This window comes from Schistocerca piceifrons, chromosome 7, assembly GCF_021461385.2.
Source record: "Schistocerca piceifrons isolate TAMUIC-IGC-003096 chromosome 7, iqSchPice1.1, whole genome shotgun sequence".
Classification (NCBI taxonomy): Eukaryota; Metazoa; Arthropoda; class Insecta; order Orthoptera; family Acrididae; genus Schistocerca; species Schistocerca piceifrons.
The window spans coordinates 558,852,780-558,867,614 of record NC_060144.1 but is presented as its reverse complement, the minus strand read 5'-3'; the positions used below and the strand labels follow the sequence as shown (position 1 = coordinate 558,867,614).

General features: G+C 41.4%; 1 protein-coding gene across 1 annotated transcript in view; it reads right to left on the bottom strand.

The window, feature by feature from the left end:
• Positions 1-14,835, bottom strand: part of LOC124804970 (transient-receptor-potential-like protein) — a 205,984-nt gene that overhangs the window by 67,802 nt on the left and 123,347 nt on the right. The window contains exon 15 of the mRNA XM_047265360.1: positions 13,829-14,054. Coding sequence (XP_047121316.1) covers positions 13,829-14,054 — 226 coding nt within the window. The remainder of the gene's footprint in view (positions 1-13,828; positions 14,055-14,835) is intronic.

The following is a 14,835-nucleotide window of genomic DNA, read 5'->3' as shown; positions in this document are numbered from 1 at the left end:
ATACAGGGAGACCAAAAGTCAGTTAACATTTGAATTCAATAATTCAGGGAATAATGTAGGTAAAGAGTTAAAATTTGATACACATGCATAAAATACACGAGTTTTATTGAAACCAAAAAAGAGCACAAAATGACCAACAGATATGATAGAAAAACAATAATCAGCATTTTTAGCAAAGACAGTGTTCTTTATAACATAACTCAACTTGTCCACCATCATTCATCAACTGTACCTGTAGACAAGGTACAATGTTGTGAACAGCACTGTACAACATACCAGTATGTATGGTAAGAAATTGCTATCAGATGTTGTCTTGTAGCATCCCAATGAGGTTGTATGATCACAATAGACTTGCGATTTCAGGTAACCCCACAGCCTGATAATTAAACACATTGAGGTGTGGGGCCCAGGGAGGCCAACCACGATGGAAGTGGTGGCTCAGCACGCAATCCTCACCAAATGATGCACGGATGAGATCTTTCATGTATGTAGCAATATGGGGTGGAACGCCATCCTTCATAAAAGTCATACCTTCCAGTACATGTTTATCAGCCAGGCTAGGGATGATGCAATTTTGTAACATGTGGTGTACCTCACACCTGTCATCCTGACAATTTAAAAAGCAGCACCCCACATTTCCTTAAAGAAAAATGGTCCAATCACAATTGATGTGGTAAAGTCACACCACACCATGACTTTCTTGTCATGCAACAGGATTTTCACGGCAAGTCTGGGATTTCTGTAGCCATTGTTCTGCAGTTCTGGGTGTTGACAAACCCTTGGGTTGTGAAATGGGCTTTGTGGATCCACAACACTTTAGACAACCCATGCCGCAAATTCTCTCAGTGTCACAAAATCCAGTTACACTGGATTTTGTACGTATAGCATGGGAGGACATGGCTTAGTCCTCTCCAAACAGTAGTGTGTGGAGTGTCGGTGTGACATATGACTTTAGGAGTGCTGACTTTACCATGTGGAAATAAGCCCACTAACGTCTGCATTTCTTTGTGAACTGTCTGAGCTACAGTAGTTCTAGTACTTGGTCACCCACTACACAGGGCTGATCATCTAAATAACACTTGGCTCTTGAACTTCATGAAAATTTTTTTCACAGCAACACTTATTATAGATCCTTTACCTGTTCAACTATCCTTCTTCTGGCAGGTGGTTCGTAAAGCTGCAGTAGTGGATTCTCCATTCTGATCGTACAATTTCACGTAAGTGCCATTGCTGGTAAAGTCATCTTTCAATGATTTCAGGTCCATCTGACTCACTCTTTCGCCACAGCTCATTTTATACAAAATTCTCATACGGCATCATTGATACATTGCTGTCCAGTGCCATCTGTTGGCCGGTTTTTGCACTCATTTTTGGTTTCAATAAAACCCCATGTCATTTCAGGCATGTGTGTGAAGTTTTTCCTCTGCCTATGTATGCCTGCTTATCTGAGTCGTAACGTGCTTGCCTGCCATGCAGCAGGCCCGGGTTCAATACCACTTGGGTTTGAGATTTTCTCTGCTCATGTACTGGATGTTGTGCTGTCATCATCTCATCATCACCAACATGCAAGTCGCCGAATGCAGCATCAACTGAAATCATAACCAACACACAAGTTGCCCAATGCAGCATCGACTGAAATAAGATTTTCAACTCGATGGCTCAACTTCCCTGGATTGGGCCTCCTGGCCATCAGTTCCACACGATCATTTCATTTTCTCTACAGACATTATTCTGTGCATTAGTGCATTTTCAAAAGTCAAAGGACTTTTGGGTGACAATGTATTATAGAAAAGCAGTTGCTTAACGTATCAGTAAGAGGTCTCAACACATGTATTTAATAAAAATTGCTGTAATTGGTATTTCCAGTGGAAATTCCACAGTAATTTACATTCTACTAATGCATCAATTAAAAAGCTACTTTAATATGCTTTGGATAAAATATTAGAAAGGTTTTGTCTAGGTTTTACCTGACCTGGACTAATGAAGTTTGTTTCAGGTTTTATCTTTTTTTGTGTAAAGTTTTGTCAGTTTCTTGTGTGATGCAGCAATGTTGTGGGTATATGAAATGCTGTAACAACAGTTTTAAATGCCAATAGTAAGTAAATTACTTTCAGTTAGCTGCCAAATGGGATGAGGATGCAGTTGAGTTCTAATTTTATTTTTCTGACTTGTAAATCGACACAATCTCTTCATCTCTGTCCCTCTCCCTTCAAGCCTTCTGTCAGAAGAAGGAGCCAGTGGCTCCAAAACATTGAACATTTCCATATCACTTATACATGTTTTCTCCTGCTGTTGCATGAAGAATAGATTTTTTATCTACCCATATTACACAGCCACTTTCTTTGATTCCCCACATGATAGGACGTCATTTGAGAATATTGCATGTTGGGTTTTGCATAGTAAAATCACTGCTGAGTGCTCAAAATCCACAAATAAATGCATACTCTTTGGGTTTCTGTTGTCCAAGTTTTTGGAATTGATGTTGATTGGAATGGAGTACGTCATTCTGTTCAAGACATCTACAGTCTGGAAGCCACCTTACAGTGTGTGTCATTGGGCACTTCTGGTAACACAATATTTTCCTTCCCTTTTCATGTTCCAGTATTGAATGGTGCTCAGGAAGATTGATTGTCAGTAAACCTCAATAGACTCTTCTCTGTCACTGTTTGTTGAGCATCTCCACAATGCTCATGTGGCAACTTTATGGTTCCATGAGCAAATATGCCACTCTTTGATGGATCTTCCCCATCTCTGTTACTAATATAATTTGGTAAGAGTGCCAGACTGATGAGTAATATTCAAAAATTGGTTGAACAAGTGTTTCATAAGTCATTTCTATGATGGATGAACTACATCGTCTCAATGAATATCAGCTTAACATCTGCTTTCTCTGCAATTTTTTTGTTATGTGAGCATTCAACTTTAGGTCACTCTTGATTGTTATTCCTGGGTATGATACAGGAACTGATGTTTCCAATGATTTGTTCTCGATGATGTAACCAAACAGCAGTGAGTCTCTTTGCCTATTTATAAACAGCATGTTACATTTATTTACGTTTAGGACCCTAACCATCAGTGGAAGAAATGGAGAAGTCTCCTGTTGAAATTAATAGGGAATACATTCCAAGAGGATTTGGGCGCTATGTTACTTCCTCCCAAATATATTTTGTAATATGACCATGCCAAGAAAATCAGAAACATGTTTGCTCCTTAGAAGTTTAACATCAATCAGTCTTTTCATGTTCCATTTGCCTACAGAACATGGATGCCAATGTAACATGGAAGGGAGGAAAAGATAGTGGTGTTAGAATTATCCTCTGCTGCATTCACTGTAATGTGGCTTGTGGAGTAAAGATGTCAAGCAGAATTATGTCCTCCATGTCAACTGCCATTCCTTACACCAGTCGCTAGTCCCCTGCAGTTTCTCCTGTCTTTCACTACAGTCTTTTGGTGTAAATTCACCACAGACAAGAACAGTGGAGTATACTCAAAATTATTCTTATGTTTGTCAGTTTTGCTCTATTAAGAATGACATGATGGATTTTATTTGCAAAGAAGTCCTGAATTCAGTCACGAGATTGATATGATACTCCATAACTTCTTGATTTGCTCACTAAATGACAGCACAGAACTATATTGAATTTTTCAAGAAATCAAGTAAAACGTCATCAACTTGGGTTCCTTTACCTTTGGGATTCTGGATCTCATATACAAATAATGCAAGCTGAGTTTTGGATGATATCTGTTAGAAGAAAACATGTTGATTATTATAGAGCAGATTTTTATCCTCCTTAAAAATCATTAATGCATGAGCCTAAAACTTTTTCCATAGTTCTACAACAGATTTACATCCCTGATAAAGGTCTACAATTATAGGCATCTATCTGGAACCCTTCTTGAAAGTGGGAATAGCATGCACTTTTTTTCCAGTTTTAGGCACTCTTTGTTGCTCCAGTCATCTACGATAAAATACTGCTAGAAGGGAGCAAGTTCATTTGCATAACCCCTGTTGAATCTGTCAGGTATTTCATCTACTCCAGACACGTTGTAGTTGAATTTCTATTCTGCAATCACTTATCTGTATAACTATCATTCTGATGTTTGTGTAATGACTGAAAGGAGTAACAGTATTATGATGATCTGCATTGAAACAATAATAGAAGAACACATTTTGTATTTCAGTCATCTCTCTGTCATCCACTGTTTTTGTGCCACTATGATCATTGAGCATCTGAGTAAATATTTTTGGTCCACTTACTAACTTTATGCAAGACCAAAACTTGGTAGTTTTTTTTTTTTTTTTCAGATTGGTTGACAAAATTTTACATTTGAGTTTGTAGAAACCTTCTCACAGTGCTTTTGTTAGACTTATTTTGGCTGCATTCAGTTAATGTCTGTCATCTAGGCTTTGACTTCTCTTAAATCTGTGACTAAACTCTCTTTGCATTTTTCTGACATGATTATTGAACAATGGTTGGTCTTCTCATATCCTTCCAATCCTGCTAGGCGTGCATTGGTCTAAGGTGAATTGTTCAGTACTTTTTATTTTTATTGATTTGTGCTGCACGTCTTTGTTCTCAGAATGGAATAAAATGATATAGTCTACTCAGATACTCCACAGTTTGTATTTGCCACCTTTGCTAAACAACAATATTTTGCTATCTTGCTTAATGTTCCTTGCAACATTATTAGTCATCAGTGCCATCATACCCTTATGATCACTGAAGTGCTCCTCTACTTTAATTAATAGGAGATGTTTGGGCCAGTTGGTTACTAGGAGGTCTAACACATTGCCCTCATGAATATATTGTCTATCTCTTCTTGAAGTAATTTTCAGACAAGACATTCAGAGTAATCACATACAAATCCCTGTCTCTGGCTCCAGTTTAAATCGCATGACTCTCCCATTCTAAAGTTGTAGTCTCACCCTATTACAGTAGCAAGAGTAGGAAACTTACAATCTTTTCCAAGTTCTCTCTGAAATGTTCTGTCACTTCAGACCATGGGGGAGGCAGTCTACTACCATGTTTGATCCATCTTTGATCTTATGTTCACTTAAATCATTTCACATTTGGATCTGTAATAAACTCACTAGTTGTTAAAGAGTTCCTTACTGCAATAAATACATTCCATGATTGGCATCTACTACATTCTCGTGATATATTTTAATATGAATTTAGGAGTTGATTACTATTCCCTTTCGAATTACTTTCTGTTCCTAATACTGTATGGGTGTTATTACCTTTAGTAAACAGTTTTAATTCTGGGTCCTTTACGTTTGATGCCCCTGCAGTTTACTAGAAAGGGCAATCAAAAAGTTTCCATTTGAGGGCATTGCAGCAATGTATATACAACATAGTGCGACTCTGAAGTGGATATATAAGCACTAACTTATAGGAAAGGGACTAGTGTGACATTCTTGTATGAGTGTTGAAACGTTAATAGTGGCAACTATTTATTTACAGCTCATACAAAATAGATAAGTGTTTCAAAGTTTTACTGGCCTTCAAAGTAGTTACCAGCATTGCATATAACCCATTGCCAGTGGTGTGGAAGTCGTAGGATACTCCTAGCAGCGCCAGTTGTGTTGACAGTTTGAGTGGCGCGGTCTATTGCCCGACGAATTTGAAGCAGTTCTGAGGTGAAGGCCATGAAATGTTTCCTTTAGTTTAGAAATCGAGTTGAATTTATGAGGGCTTAATTCAGGTGAGTGCAGTAGGTGGTATAGCACGTAGCAGCCTGATCAGTCAAACAAATCAGTAACAGCTTGCACTGTACATGCTTGAGCATTGTCCTGCAAGATGATGGTCAGGTCCTGCGGAAAGTGTCATCACTTCTGTCTCTAAGCTGGTTGTAGGTTGTGTTCCAAAAATGAACAGCATAGAGACAGAAGTGATAACACTTTCTGCAGGACCTGACCATCATTTTGCAGCACGTACAGTGCAAACTATTACTTATTTGTTTGACTGATGGGGCTGCTATGTGCTATACCACCTGCTGCACTCCCCTGACTTAAGCCCTCATGAGTTCAACTCAGTTTCTGAACTGAAGGAAACATTTCACGGCATTCGCTTCAGAACTGCTACCAATACGTCAGGCAATAGACTGCACTGCTCAAACTATCAACACAGCTGGCACTGCTAAGAGTATCCTATGACTTCCACATCACTGGCAATGGGTTATACATAATGCTGGTGACTACTTTGAAGGTCAGTTAAACTTTGAAACATGTATCTATTTTTTATGAGTTGTAAGTAAATAGTTGCCACTCTTAAAGTTCCAACCCTCGCATTTGTGACATGCAGTAAACGATTAAATGTGAATTATGGTGACATTATTACCAGATGCATCCAAACAGGACCAATGTGCTCTTATTGTTTTCTTGGTTGCCAAAGGACAAAAACCAATGTGGAATGGACAAATACCGGTAGACACCCATCAGAGAATGAAGAACATGTATGGGGCAGCATGACTGTTATCCATTGTCTCTGCTATTCCATGCCTTCGCCCTGGCCACTGTCTATGCATTGAGATGGTTTCACAATCTCCTCAGAAGGGAAGAGGAGAGGAGTTTCTGGCTGGTGCCTGATGTCCCAGTACACACATCACACGGCATTTTACTGTGGGTTGCCACCCTGCCGTATGCCTACAGCTGATGCAGCTCCATTACTCTGCAACATCTGCTGTGGTAACAAGGGAGCTACGATCACCCAACTGGCATTATCTTTCTTCCATGAAACCAAATGACGCCAGTCACTTCCTGGTATCCATACACCAGACTGCTTTTATAGCATCACTGCCTGCAGCTCTCCGGCATTCTGAAGCTGAGTACGAACCGACCGTGAATCCAAGTGACATTGACAAATCTCTTATACTGCACAGCTGGACCAGGACCACACCAGCTCAACCACCAATTGTGACCATGACCAATTTCAGCCTCGGAGAGTAAACTGTTTTGTTTACGATGTGATGTAAGATCTCTTAATGCTATACAGGTATGAACATGTGGGCTTCCTAGATCATCGTAGCTGTGCACACCATTTTCTGGTGCTCTCTGAAAATAGCTGAAACGAAATCTAACAGATTGTGGGCAAATATTCTGAATGGTGGTTGAAAAGTGTTACTTTCAAAATTAACTTCATTTTATGCAAGATGAATTATGTTATGTGTGCAAACGTGCTTCAAATTTCTTAAATCACAGAGCATTTGATTGCCATTTAAAGCTTCACACTTTGAGGGCCAGCCACATAGAAGAATTTCAAGTACAGACTATACATTTATGTAATTATTTAAAATTTTTCTGGTACATTTGTGTGATGTATATTAAAGTGTAACACATGCAAGAAAGACCAACATTATGTGTGAAACCTTAGCTTTTTGTGTAGGTACACTACGTATATTAATTTAAATGATTAACTTTTCGTATTTGTGTATTCGCACTACTAAATAGTGATGTTGCTATTGGCTGACTACATCACATGTCCTATGATCTGAATATCTGCAATCATCGGCTGACAAGATCATGTGACATGAGCTATGACTGGATTACTAAAGCGCATTGCAAACTCGATTTCAATGCTTCCGAAACTACTGTACTGTGTTTGGTGGAATTCAAATATATATAATACAAAAGCATGCAGCATATTGTAATAGGAAAATATGTAGTGTACGTATTGCTGCACTTCAAATATCTTTCCAAAACACTTTTTTTTTCCTTGGTTTTGTTTTCTAAAGTGCCGGGAAGTTCTGTGCTGATGTAGAAAACCTTAACCATTCAAAGGATTGATAAGTTTTATGGATCCAAGGGGAAGTATACTATCATTTAACACAGAAAAAGTGTATTTTTAATCAGGAAATCCAGGAAAAATTCGGAATCTTTTTCCTTATCCGTGTATAGACCCTGTTTCTCTCACAGCTTTGTGGAACTATATTCAAAGAATGTAAATTCTTCTCATAGATCAGGACGATCTCTTACATTCTTTTCATGGAGAATATGTTTCTTGTTGTTCATGTTTTCTTGTTTGCTTTCTTGTAAAAATAAACTTCCATTGTTAAAGGCTACCTGGACACTTTCTTATTTTTTGTGTGTATCATTTCATCATGAAGTAATTTAGTCAGCAACGAGGATAAATTTTTCATGCCACTTGTGTCCTCAGAGCTTTGTTCCTTCTTTCTGTGTTCAACCAGATAGCCCTTTTCTCTGTGCATTTGTGTGCATCCACGAGTTGGATGGCATTCTGTCAGTTGCTCTTTCCCCATGGCTTTTTCTGCACCAGAACTTCAGCTTCTGCAACTTGTCCAGTTGCAGGGTCAGCAGTTGCTTCATTTGAACTAGGGAATTGGTCATTTGCTCCCATGCTTCATGGGGGAGAAGCTTCTGCATGCTACATCTGGGACATCAAAGCTTCTGCTTCGTGGTTGGCATTCCTGCACACCTCAGAGCTCCTCTGACGGTGCCTCGCCCATTCCAATGATCTCCTGGCACAGACTGCCTTGCGCACCTGCCACATGTTGCCACACCACTAACCCCACTTCTGATTTTTGACATGGCCTTGGACTTTTGGCTGTCTTCCTGGCTGCACTGGACCTCTCATCTGCAATTGTGCTCTCCAGTGCTGCTCTCCTGCCCTCCTCAGGCCCCACGGCCTGACCTCTGCCCACTTGGCCTCTCACATTCTCACATCCTGTGCTACCCCCTCAGAATCGTCTGCTACAGCAGTCTGTGGCATGGTGCCATCGACCTTACAGCCCCGGCATCCACATCTCTTGTGTCCACAGCTCCAGTGTCTGCAGCTCCAGTTTCTCCTGACTTTGCACCTCCAACCACAGCATTCCCAGCACCCCCGACTGCGGCTCCTCTGCCCGCTACAGCACTTCCTGGTGCGGCACCTACACCTGATGTGGCCTGTTTCCCTGACATAGTACCTCCATCCAACATGGCACTGCTGTCCAATGCAGTGCCCTCACCTGATGTGTTGCCCTTGCGCAATGTGGCACCTCCACGTGACACAGCACCTATAATTCGTGTACTTGCAGTACTCTCGCTGCCATGACAGTAGCCATCGCTGCCCCTTGAACATCCTTCCTTGGGGCTCTCTGTGCTGCCTTGCAGATTTCCCTGGATCCCCTGTACATCACTTGTGGAAGTTTAGCCACAAAGCTTGGCCAGGTTTATATTGCCACCTTCAGCGGCACCTCTTGATGGTAGCTGTGCAGGTCTTTTGTTTTTCCAGGCCTCCTTCTGGACACCCTTTGTCTGCTTGTTGCCGCACTCCTTGTGGCCCTGCTCCAATGTGGCACCTCCACGTGACACAGCACCTATAATTCTTACACTTGCAGTACTCTCGCTGCCGTGACAGTAGCCATCGCTGCCCCTTGAATGTCCTTCCTTGGGGCTCTCTGTGCTGCCTTGCAGATTTCCCTGGATCCTCTGTACATCACTTGTGGAAGTTTAGCCACAAAGCTTGGCCAGGCCTATTTTGCCACCTTCAGCAGCACCTCTTGATGGTAGCTGTGCAGGTCTTTTGTTTTTCCAGGCCTCCTCCTGGACACCCTTTGTCTGCTTGTTGCTGCACTCCTTGTGGCCCTGCTCCAATGTGGCACCTCCACATGACACAGCACCTATAATTCTTGCACTTGCAGTACTCTCGCTGCCGTGACAGTAGCCATCGCTGCCCCTTGACTGTCCTTCCTTGGGGCTCTCTGTGCTGTCTTGCAGATTTCCCTGGATCCTCTATACATCACTTGTGGAAGTTTAGCCACAAAGCTTGGCCAGGCCTATATTGCCACCTTCAGCGGCACCTCTTGATGGTAGCTGTGCAGGTCTTTTGTTTTTCCAGGCCTCCTCCTGGACACCATTTGTCTGCTTGTTGCTGCACTCCTTGTGGCCCTGCTCCAAGCACCTCCCACCACCTGCTACAGTGCGCCCAGTACACTCGCTGCTGGCCCTGGCACCACCTTCCAAGCCCACTGCCAGCCTGCCTCCATGCCCTATGCCCATTGCTGATCCTCAGCTCTCTACTCCTGCCCTTGGACATCTGCTTTCTCTCATGCCCTGGGATTTCTTTCCAACAGGCACCTTCAAGGCGCATCATGTGCCCTCATCTCAATGATGCACTGCTGCATCCGGCCCTAGTTGTGGCTCCGGCTATCTCCTCCGTCCTGCGTCTTTTCCTTGCCAGCACTCCTTTTCTCCATTCCATTTCTCTCAGCTGGCTGTGCTGTATCCTCCATAGGGAGGAAGAGTGTCGTGTCTGTGTTCGTCACCTCTGCCAAGGCGACCATGTACTCATCAGTATAGTTTTGCTATCTCCGTCTGAAAGGATGAGGAGTGCAGTGTATGGCTGGTGCCCAATGACGCAGCACACACGCCACATAGCATTGCCCTGTGGGTTGTTGCCCTGCCAGACACCTGCAGCCAATGCAGTTCCACAGCAGTGTGGCTTCCACTGCAGTAACGAGGACACTGCAATCATTGGACACAGCTGACACTATCTCGTATCTGTGAAGCCATGTGACCCCAGCCACTTCCTGGTACCTATGCACTGGGTGGCCTATAAAGATTGCTGCCTGCAGCTGTTCACAGTCTGATGCAGATTCTGAAGGTGAGTGTGAAACGACCATGAATCCGAGTGACATTGATGAGTCTGCTATACTGCGCACGAGGGCCAGGACTATGCCAGTGCAACCATCGATTGTGACCATGATCAATTTTGACCTTGCTGATTAACCTATATTGGCAGACTGTCTGCTTTCTATTGCACCTTTGTGGATCTTATTCAGAGAGTAATAATTCTTCTTCTAGATCAGGATGATATCTTATGTTCTTTTCAAAGATAATCTGTTTTCTGGTTGTTCGTGTTTTCTTGTTTCATTTCTTGTCAAAATAAACTTCCATTGTTAAATGCTATCTGGGAACCTTCCTGTTTTTTGTGTAGGCTATTCCATCACAGTGTACTTTAGTCCCTTTGTGCCAAGAAGTTCAAGAACCAGCCATCTGTTGAAAAGGTGATGCTCATCCTATTCTTTGATTACTCAAGTGGGAGGCACTCAAGCACCCACCCTATTATGCTGATTTCTACCCATTCAACTCTCATGCCTTCAATCCCTTAAAAGAGGCGTTGAAGGGTCAATGATTACTGTCAAATGAGAATGTGCAGCAGGCTGTTACAGATTTCTTCTCCATTAGGGCCTGGTATTTCACCAAATGGGTACCTTCAACTTCTTACATTGGTAGAATGATTGCCTCAATGCTCACAGTGATTTTACTTGATTGGCATACCAATTCTGGACTGTACAGCCTTTAAAGGGAAGTTTTTTGATTGCCCCTTATAATATCACAGTAATATTTTATGTTTATTATGTACAGTGATGAAAGTTCTTCTCTGAGAGTAATGTGGCAGATCCACCTTCTTTTTGTCAGACAGTTCAGTATTGACCATAAAGAGGGCCTCCTCTAACCTAAAATTCACCATGTGCACACCACACACTTTCAGCTACCTAAATAGTACCTTTGTTTGTGTAGTCCGTACCTGACCTTACAATTATCCATCCGATAATGAAGATCAAGAAGTTTGCATCTGAGATTGTTGCAGAATTGTCTGAGCCTTTTGATCAAACCTCCCACTTGGCTCCAGACCAGAGTTTCACTACAATTCTGGGTACAATGCTGTAAATAACGAGCCACACGCTGTAAATAATGAGCCATAGTTACACCACAAGTGTGATGATAGCGGCTTTTACCAGTCAAACTAGCTGTCTAAAGGAACGGAGGATTACTTCAGAATCCATGCAGTTGACATCATTTGTGCCATCATGAGCTATGATTTGCAGCTGGATGCATACTGTGAATTGTGTTCAGTAGCTACCAGCAGAGCCTCCACATCTCAAACGGTGCCTCCTAGCAAACCTACTGAGTGCACATGGACCTCCTTTCTCCAGTGTGCCTGCTATTTTCCTCATGGTCTCCGTAGCCCCACTAATGTTGGAGCTCACAACGGCCAATATACCCAACCTCTGCTCTTGTCTTGACCGGACAGGGTCATTAGACAGTGTCCAAACATGTGAGGTGCCCTGTGATGACTCTGATATGTTCCTATTACTAAGGTGTAAGAGGCAAGTGTGTGACCAGGTCCCACATTTGCCTTATGCCCAAAGATATGTAAACTCACCAGTGACTGCCACACACCCCAAGTAAGGACAAACAGGTCAGATGTTGTGTATTGGAAGACACAGTGACATTGAGATTTTCAGCACCATCAGAGGCATAACAGCTTCCATCCATGGTGTCCTATATTCAAATATTTTATTGAATAAACATCTGCATGCTACCTTATTCATATCCAAGGTGTTTCTGTGAGGACAATGCAAGCTTCGAGAGATTACTGACAAGTTCAAATGTATAAATTTTAGTTAGGAAACCCTGATCTAAAAATGAATGAGTCAAAAGTCATTAGAGAAAATATGAAAATTTCATATTTTTCTACTACTGAATTGATGAAAGTTGAGTAGATACAATTTTGTAGTAATTTTATTTATCAGCTCAACTTCCACACCGTGATATATTCATAATATTTGTTCAATGTGAAGTCCCCCAGCTTCTAAGTTGTCATAAAATCATTTCTCATAGTTCTGTTCCTTGAACAATGTCATAAGCAGCAAGAATTTGTGCAAAGAAATGCTCTTCAGTCTTGAAAAGTGTCTCAAACTTAAGATATTTCATATACAAGAGAAAATCTAGTGGAGGCAGATCATTTGGAAGAGCTGGTCACAAACATGACATATTATTCTTATCAACCTTTCAGGAAACATCAGATGCAAATATTTATGAGGATGATACTTGAAGTGAGACAACGCTTTGTCATATTGCAAACACATGTATTCAATATTGAAACCACATACATTCACAAACATCAAACCATCTCTAGTGCAGTAGTGGAACTCCCTGTCCCTCATAATGTGTGCCTACAATGTTGTCAACTATAGTCATAATGGAGTAATTTATTGAATCCTGCAAGCAGCAATTTATAGCCTCTTGTATTCCACTGGATGACTTATCTTACAACAGGAAATAATTAATGGGAAGTGCCCTCCACTATTCACCTCACAATGTTTACAGACAAAAGTTTCTTTTCTCAAATGGATAAACTTGCACTTTTCCATTGTCCCTGGAAGTTAGAATCATCATAACCATGGAAAAAACATGTACACATGATGTCCCTCCTAAGGATCGTCAGGTGCATTTTCTTTGGTGTTTTGCTAGATATTTGCAGTTTTGTTATGCAGTGTTTACCTGGTGTCAGCCCAAACAGATATTGCTCATTACATATTTCATGCAAAGTCTACTTTCAACATAAAGTACCATTTTGTTTCCCATTACAAACAAAATTATTTTTAAAACAAAATTTTACGTGACTATTTGATGGAGAGCCCCCAAATTAGTCTAGTGCGATGTTTGAAAACACATCTTTAAATATGTCTGCTTGTGTCTGTATGTGTGGATGGATATGTGCGTGTGTGCGAGTGTATACCTGTCCTTTTTTCCCCCTAAGGTAAGTCTTTCCGCTCCCGGGATTGGAATGACTCCTTACCCTCTCCCTTAAAACCCACTTCCTTTCGTCTTCCCCTCTCCTTCCCTCTTTCCTGATGAGGCAACAGTTTGTTGCGAAAGCTTGAATTTTGTGTGTATGTTTGTGTTTGTTTGTGTGTCTATCGACCTGCCAGCGCTTTCGTTCGGTAAGTCACCTCATCTTTGTTTTTATATATAATTTTTCCCACGTGGAATGTTTCCTTCTATTATAATAAAAATGTTTACATAATGATACTTTACCTTTCTCTCTTGTGTCAGCGCTAGTGACATCCATTCCATTCTTTCGGAAGACTTCAAGCATCTGGCATTTCATTGCAGAAATTTCTCCTTTAACTTCATTAATATCATCCTCTGTGACAGGATTTTCTTCAGCATGCCTGTGCATAGCAGACACATATCTCCAAACAAGTGATCGCATTACAGCTGTGTAGCGGTAATCACGTTCCTTCTCTTTTCGTTCCTTGCGCTGAAATGTAAAAAGCATATGAAGACAACTGAAACACCATGGTAATGTTATTGTCACTCATATTGATAATGCTGATGTTCCTGTTATATGCAATATAATGATAGTGTGTTTATTGCTTGAGTTGATTTTTTTTCCATTCTGTTTGTTATCAGCATGTCACATTTATATTCATATTATGTGCACTGGCTAGCACATATCCTGAAGTATGATTGGGTGTTTCACTCCCATTTGCTGTTAGGAGTATGATAGTGTAATTCGGGACATGCATCAGTACAGAATTTGTACACACATTTAGAGAACAACAGAATTAAGATTAAAGCTGTATTTATCCATAACAGTAATTTAGTGTGTTGTCAGACAATGTACACTCATGCTCATAAATTAAGGATAATTGCAGCATGTGGTGCCACACAATGTGACACTAGCATGTGGTGCCACACAATGTGACACTGCACAAAACTGGCACTAATAGCATAGGCACATAGGGAACACACACAACACTGATCTGTAAATCCACAGTATTGGTGATAAGTTTGAGAAAACTGTCCCGAAACACATGTGCTACAAAATGCCACTGTTTCCTGTGCATGTGCCCTGACATCAATATGGGATATGATCACCATGCACACATACACAGGCCACACAACAGGTTGGCATACTCTGGATCAGGTGTTCAAGCAGCTGCTGGGGTGTAGCCTCCCATTCTTGCACCAGTGCCTGTCAGAGCTCCTGAAGTGTTGTAGGGGTTTGAAGACGTGCAGTTATACGTCGACCGAGAGCA